The sequence below is a fragment of the Bison bison genome, unplaced genomic scaffold (genome assembly GCF_000754665.1).
Source record: "Bison bison bison isolate TAMUID 2011002044 unplaced genomic scaffold, Bison_UMD1.0 scf7180017864525, whole genome shotgun sequence".
NCBI classification, from domain to species: domain Eukaryota; kingdom Metazoa; phylum Chordata; class Mammalia; order Artiodactyla; family Bovidae; genus Bison; species Bison bison.
Window position 1 is genome coordinate 8,324,163 of NW_011495076.1, and position 6,906 is coordinate 8,331,068.

General features: G+C 39.5%; 1 protein-coding gene across 2 annotated transcripts; it reads right to left on the reverse strand.

The window, feature by feature from the left end:
- Nucleotides 1-2,209: 2,209 nt before the first annotated feature.
- GPR85 (G protein-coupled receptor 85) lies at nucleotides 2,210-6,375 on the reverse strand. Of its 2 annotated transcripts, XM_010831193.1 has the most exons (3): nucleotides 6,261-6,375; nucleotides 5,971-6,088; nucleotides 2,210-4,860 (listed from the first exon to the last, which is right to left on the reverse strand). In XM_010831193.1, the coding sequence occupies exon 3, from the start codon at nucleotides 4,688-4,690 to the stop codon at nucleotides 3,578-3,580; it is 1,113 nt and encodes a 370-aa protein (XP_010829495.1). In that variant the 5' UTR covers nucleotides 4,691-4,860; nucleotides 5,971-6,088; nucleotides 6,261-6,375; the 3' UTR covers nucleotides 2,210-3,577. The 2 variants fall into 2 exon arrangements, with proteins under 2 accessions (XP_010829495.1, XP_010829494.1); XM_010831192.1 differs by having other exon boundaries at nucleotides 2,358-4,860; nucleotides 5,971-6,356.
- Nucleotides 6,376-6,906: the final 531 nt, after the last annotated feature.

Sequence of the window (6,906 nt, forward strand, 5' to 3'; positions counted from 1 at the left end):
AATAAGAAAAACATTGAAGGAGTAGCATGCCTTCATAATGAAAGACATGTAACCTGTTTCACGGGTTATTCCTATTTTTGCTTGAGCACCATGGGAGTTGGCATTTTAGTGCTTTCTTTTGATTGCACTTTACCCAGGCATTCTCATGCTAAGTTGCAGGAAGGTGCAAGTATGGAAGAATACCACCTCCCTCTCTCTTGAAGGAATTGAAATGTCTCTTAAGTGGAAGTGGAGAGTCAGGACATGGGAGAACTTTTAACACTCAGGGTTTGCTGTTACTTTGTATATAGCACTAATAACTGCAATCTCAGGGTTCCAAAACACAGCACAGTGATTCATATACATGAAACAGTGAGCAGAATAGGGAGGCTTCCCTCTGAGTTGAGGGAGTTGATGTATAAAAGACCCCAGGGAATACTGTGAAAAGACAAGTGATAAGGCACTGAAGGAAAAATGGAAAACAGTCCATTTACAGTTATTATTACCAAGTCTATCTTAGAAACATTTACTATTGTAACACTTGTAACTTGTTGCTATGACATATTACTGTGATTAATTTTGTATTATTTAAATGGAGCCAATATGAGAAACTGAACAAGTTACTCACCTCCTTCTGCCTCAGTTAATATCTACATAGGATTTCACAGTTATAAACTGAAAGCCTAGCTCCAGCCAGGTATCTCACAATTAAACCCACTGTGTACAAAAGGAACCAGATGAGATAGTGTAGACACATCCATGCAAACACATTACCACTATTAAGGAAAACAATTTAAAGCCTGTTCAACTCAGATATAATTAGTCCTAGAGGGACACATTATTATTGATAATAGGTTTTTCTCACAAGGAAGTTGAACTCCCCAGTGGGAATGTATTTTTATGGGTTGCAGATTAGTAACATTTCCAAATTGAATTAGTTACAACTGTTTCAAAATATTGAATATTAGAATGAGTACCAAAATAGATAATGTGATTTGGTCATTAAGACACTGAAGCAGACTTTTATTTTATATGATTGCTACCATTACTCATTGACTTATAAATAGTATGATTAACTGGGGATGTATCTCACCCACTGCTTGCCCCTTGACTTGAAATACCAAGCTAGTCAAGAGTAAGCTTAAATGAGAGTCACTACAGTTCAGTATTATTCACTGATCACTGGGGCTGATCACTTACCTAAGCTGTTGGAATGTGTTATTCCAGATAGCTAGGTAGAATCAGGCAACCCCACTTGCTTGTTGCTGTTGACTCCTCAGTTCCCTATTCTTAATCCATGCCTCAGATTTTTTTCTCATATAACAGAGGCCAGTGTTCAGAAAACCGGGTCTCTCTGGCCTCAAAATCATTGCTGAATTTTCTCCTGATTGCTGGTGATATTTGAACCTCTCAGCAAAGTTCTTTATAAATACACTTGTGGTAGTTATATCTCCACTGTAAACTTTTTGAATTGGAAACATAATGTTATCAGAATATCTTTCAATAACATTTCCCTTATTGTATTTTAGATAATAATTTAGTACTAAAAAGGGGTCTTTATTGCTAGATTCAATTCACTGTTGTATATTAAATTTTGTCTCAGGTCCAGTATAAAGTAAAAATGAGTTCAAACAAAGTGCTTATTAAATCATGGCTTGAGTGGCCCTTATATGAGCTAAACTGCATATATCATTGAGTATTTCAATTATTTCTTTTTCCTTACTTATATTTATATTGATGTTCTTTACAGAAACACTGTAGCAATAAATAATTCTGTTTCACTAGATTCCTAATCTTATTTTTCAGGTACCAATAAAAAAAATAAAATAAAAACCCCAAACAAACAAAAGCAATAACAACTTTTCTGTTTTTGTCATAATGTAATTATAAACCATTTTTTTTACAAGTTATATATTTAGAATCCAAGATTTCCACCATGGCCCAAATTAAAATGTGATGTCTATATTAAAATTCTGAACCAACCAGCTAAGCAGGTTTACATCTTTAAATATTCTGGCTTGTAAGAATAAATAAGTATGATAAGCTACCAAATAATGCTTTTGCAGACATTATTATTTGTCAGCTTTATACTCCCTTTCATTCATGCATTTCCAGTTCCACAATATAAAGTAGCTACAAAAATAAAAAACAAAACAAAACTATAATAGAGCTAGTCTTGCTATTTTGTGCTTGCCTCCCTGGTAAGAAAAATTAAGTGCCAAAAATGTAAAATTTATTTCAAGAAAAGTAACAGGCTACACAAGTAAATTTTGGCAAATGCAACTTTATATTGAAATTCACACATCTGAATCTTAAAGAATGAGACTCACAGACTCTAATGTATTTCTAAAATACCAGAAATTATATTATAAGCTTTCACAAGTTAAAACTGAAATAATTTAAACGACCAATACACTGAATGTGCAGAAAGTATAAACAAGACTGTGCCTTCGGTAGAATAAACGCTTCACAAATTGTGCAAGATGTCATACTAAGGCTGTGGTCTCCCCTTAACAGCCGACTTAAAATATAAACACACATCAACTGCCTGCTTCTTAGAACACACTAGAATGGGTAGCACATCTCAGAAGAAAATTTCATTATTCCAGTGATGTGCACCTTAATTTTGAAATCATGTGAGGAAAAAGGAAAAAGAGTGTTAAATGATCGTCCATGCACTTCCAGATGCATGACCATGACCAGTTACTGATTCAGTTTCCCCTGACTCCAATTTGCTCCAATACTAAATAAGATGAAAGATACTAGATAACCCTTTAAGGCAACATGTGTTTATTCTGCATTATTAGAACTGTTCAATTGTGACTGGTTGGTACCATTAATGTTGCCTCCCAGACCAATATCTAGTATTCATAAAATATAGATGAATTAGAAAAAACTTTATACCAAATCAACAAAAACCACATAGTTCGATGCTAGCAATTTCACTAGTAGATAAGGAAAGCGGTATTTAGAAATAGTAATGTATTAATACAAAAAAGTAAACTATAATTGGAACCAATATACTGCTTTGGAATGCTCCCCAAAACTTACAAGGTGATTTTTTAAAAGTGATAATCCAATTAATTCATGGCATGTCTTTAGTGAATTACAGTACTTTAAGTCCCCAAATATTTTAGTCCTTGCAAAACAATAATAGTATGAAATGTTTTAAAGTCTTCAAACTTCTAAAATTAGTTTTTTATCAACACATTTACCTCATGTCAACTTAATTTATTAAGATGTCCAATGCTAATTGGTTTTTTTTTGATGTTTTTTCATAAGTAGTCATATACACAGCATTTAGCACTGATACTTAGCACCTGCTACTTTCATTATCTAGTTTTCAACCACATAAAGAAACTCAGGGCAGTGGTTCAGTCCTTTCTTAATTACAAACCTTCGCTGGCAGTCAGCAGGATCACTCTGAGATTTAAAATAGGATTATAGGTGAACTATTGCAAAGACTGCAGAATGTTGCCCAAATCCTTATAACTGCTGATCCCATTCTTGATTTTCTTCTCAAGAAATGGCTACAGGCCACAATTGCTTAGCAGAGAAGGTTAGTGTTTCACAAGGCTAAAGATTTACAGATGCTCCTTCATATAACACAGTAAGGTTCCCTTGGTAACCTGGATTTTCTGCAGTAAAGAAGGGTTGTGCTGAAACAGCGCCTCAGCTCCCTGTTGGAGAAAATGCAGACAAAAGGATTGATTCCTGCTTGGGCAAAACTCATCCAGACAGCAGCTGTTAGAAATCCCCCTGGTACTACAGGCCCTCTTGCAAAAACTCTCCAATAACAGGCCACCAGGTAGGGGCCCCACAAGGTTAAGAAGAGAAAAGTCATTATATAGAACATTCTGCTGATTCTTTTCTCCATTTTGAATTCATCTAAGACCAATAGCCTTCTTCTGCTCGTGGTGTTTGCATTTTGCCTGATGCCCAGCAAGGTGGGTGGTGTGGGACCCCTTCCAAATCCTGCTAGCCAATTGGCAGCTGCCTGGCCACTGGCTCCAGGACCATGAAAAGTCCAGTTCTGGCTGACTGCTGCTACAAACTGGACTGGCTTCATTTTCCTTCGGTCGTGGACAAAAAATATCAGCTTGAGGTAGACAAGCTGTGTAGCTAGGAGGATGAGGGCAAGGAGCAGCATAAATCCTAAGGAATCATTAGCCCTGAAGGAGCGGTGTTGGAAGGTACATTGATCTTCTTCCCTAATGAATGAGTAAGTGCCCACATCTAAAACTGGGGGAAATGCCATGGCCACAGACAGAGTCCACACCATGCAGATCACAGCCAGACACGTCCAAAAGGTCAGCCTCTTTGTATAGAAGCGATGATGGGCGATAGCTAAGTATCTGGTGACACTGATACAGAAGAGCATGAAAGCAGTGTGAAAACAGGACAAAACCCCCAGAAAGGCAATCACTTTGCAAGTCAGAGTCCCATAAGTCCAAGTAGAGCCATTTTTGACAGAGTTGAATACAAATGGGAAACAAATTGCAGATCTGAGGATATCTGAACAGCAAAGATCCAACAGGAAGTAGTAAGGTGCTCTATGCAAGGTCTTATCTTTCACGAGCAAAATGGAGATCAGAAGGTTGCCCACCACGCTGACTCCTATTATGAAACCCAAGGAAGTCAGTTTCAGAAAGGCTGTTAGAGGAGAGAGATTTTGCAAAATGTTGTCAGCTGCATGGCTATAGTTCGCCATAGATGGATGGAGGATAAAGATACAGCCTCAGTCAAGTCTCATGATCTAGATATAAGAACAAGGAAAAGATAGATCCATACATTTTACTGAAAATGTAATCCACAAAGAGAACGGATCTGATCTGCAGTCATGCTTCCTCTTTTCTTTCACTTGATTTGCCATCAGAATATCTGAAAACAAACAAAAAAAGCTATCAGTTTTTAAGTTAACAAGCAATGATGTCAGGCAGTGCTAATATAGAGTTGTTCATTTATGGGAAAGCAAATAAAGTTTTAATTTTGAATAATATTATTTGCTTTAGTATTTGTGCTTGAGATTTCAGAGAATTGACTTGTTTAGTTTTCTGAGCTAGATGAATTTTAAAATGTCCCTATTTAAAAGAACATACATTTGATTGGGCACCTTTAGGAGAGAAGGAATATAATGTTCCCCAAGCATAAAATATGCCAGTCTAGGAATTAATCACTGGTATTGCAATGGAATCTACAAGATCGCTACCAGGAGACAGGAGACTGCCCACATTTATTTGAGGTCTGTTAGTATCTGTCAGTGTTTTCCCGGCAGCTTCTCTGCTGATATGGATCCAGTGAACCCTTGCAGAATACATCTTTTAACTCTAGAGCCACTTTTCATGCTGCATGTTATAAGAAGAATATTTGTTGATTCATCTTAAAGCATAATTTCAACATTAGACTTCTAAATTCATAGGAACTTGTCCCAGGATTTGATTTGATTTAATCTTTTGTCTTTCCCTTCCCTTCCCATCCCCCATTTCTGGCAAATCTTTTCTCTTTTAAACCCACATGATTATTAGAAATGGTTAATGTAAATACTCGTCAGGGAAACACCCAGAGGAATAATGCACTTTCATTTGTAAACCTTGGCTGCCTGGTTTCAAATGAATTTAACATGAACCTGTATTTCTCGGGGAATTAAGCTTTTACCATTTATACTGACAATCTTCGTTGCAAATCGCAAGTAGCTTCATTTTAAAACAAAATGCACATTGTCTCCTAGGTGTTTGGGAACCCCACCAGGGAAATCGGTTTCCTCTGTTATTCCCACGAAGCATGTTTCCTTTGCCACTTCTCACTTGCCTGGAATATGCTGATAGAAGCCCAGGCAAAACTGCGTTGGATGATTTTAATTTCCTCACCGGTACATCCCCGGGTAAATACCGATCGCATCATGCAACATTATGAAACCTGAAATCCGCCACCCCTGGATTTATAATGGGGGGGTGGAGGAGGGGGAGGGGGAGAGAGACATGCATTACATACGCGAAGATGGGGAGAGAGATTGCTTCTGTGCTGCAAGGGAACTGTTCCCGGTGATTCGCAGTCCGATATTCCTCAGTCTTGCAACGCTTTCCAGAAATGGAGCTCTCAATAAGCCCTACTGAAGATGCATTGTCTGAATGTACTTCCATTATGCAGTTTATTGTAAAACACACACACACAAAACCCACACACAAAAAAACTCAAGGAGGGCTCTTTCCCTGTGAACCTGCAGTTTCATCAGCACTGTGCGCCCCCTCCCCCCAAACTTAACCGAGAGTATATCCTCCTACCTGTTGGTGTTGGATATCCCGACAGACTATAGCTTCTTCTTTCTATAAATTGCTGATTTTTTTTTTTGCCTTAGTGCCTTGACTGAGCATCCAGGCAGGGCTCGGCGGCGCCTGCGCGATGGAGCCTCCTTGAGCTCCAGCCGCGTCCTCCCCTGTCGCAGCGGCACCGTCTCCCCCAGTAACGCAGGGGCCGCGGCGGCGGCGGCTGCCGTGGCGAGGGCGGCGGCAGGGGCTACTTCTGCCTCTGTGGAGCCAACTGGAGCCCCGACCCGTTTCCAGAGCGGGCTGGGTTTATTGAATGTCCTGTCCTGTTGAACTGGTAAAAATGGGCTTTTGTCCCCTGTAGCTGCTTCTGAACTTTTCCCTCCCTGCATTGGACGTGGGGATTTGGAAAGGCTAGTTCAGAACCTCAGTCCCACCCTCTTCCCTTAGGGCAGCGCATCCCGGTGCTGGGGGGTGCCTGCCCAGCCCTCAGCTTCCTGAAACCCTGCTCTCCCCAAACATTTTTTTCCCATGCTCTTTTAGGGTGGTCCAAAGCATTGGCAGCTTCTTTTAGCTTTCTTCTTTAATGATCTCTCCAGCTGACTGCATTTGCAGGTTAGCTGGGGGGGGTGGGGGGGGTGGGTGGGAGGGGGGGGGTGGGGCT

Coding starts and splice junctions, on each gene's coding strand:
- GPR85 (XM_010831193.1), bottom strand. CDS start 4,690: ATGGCGAACTATAGCCATGCAGCTGACAACATTTTGCAAAATCTCTCT.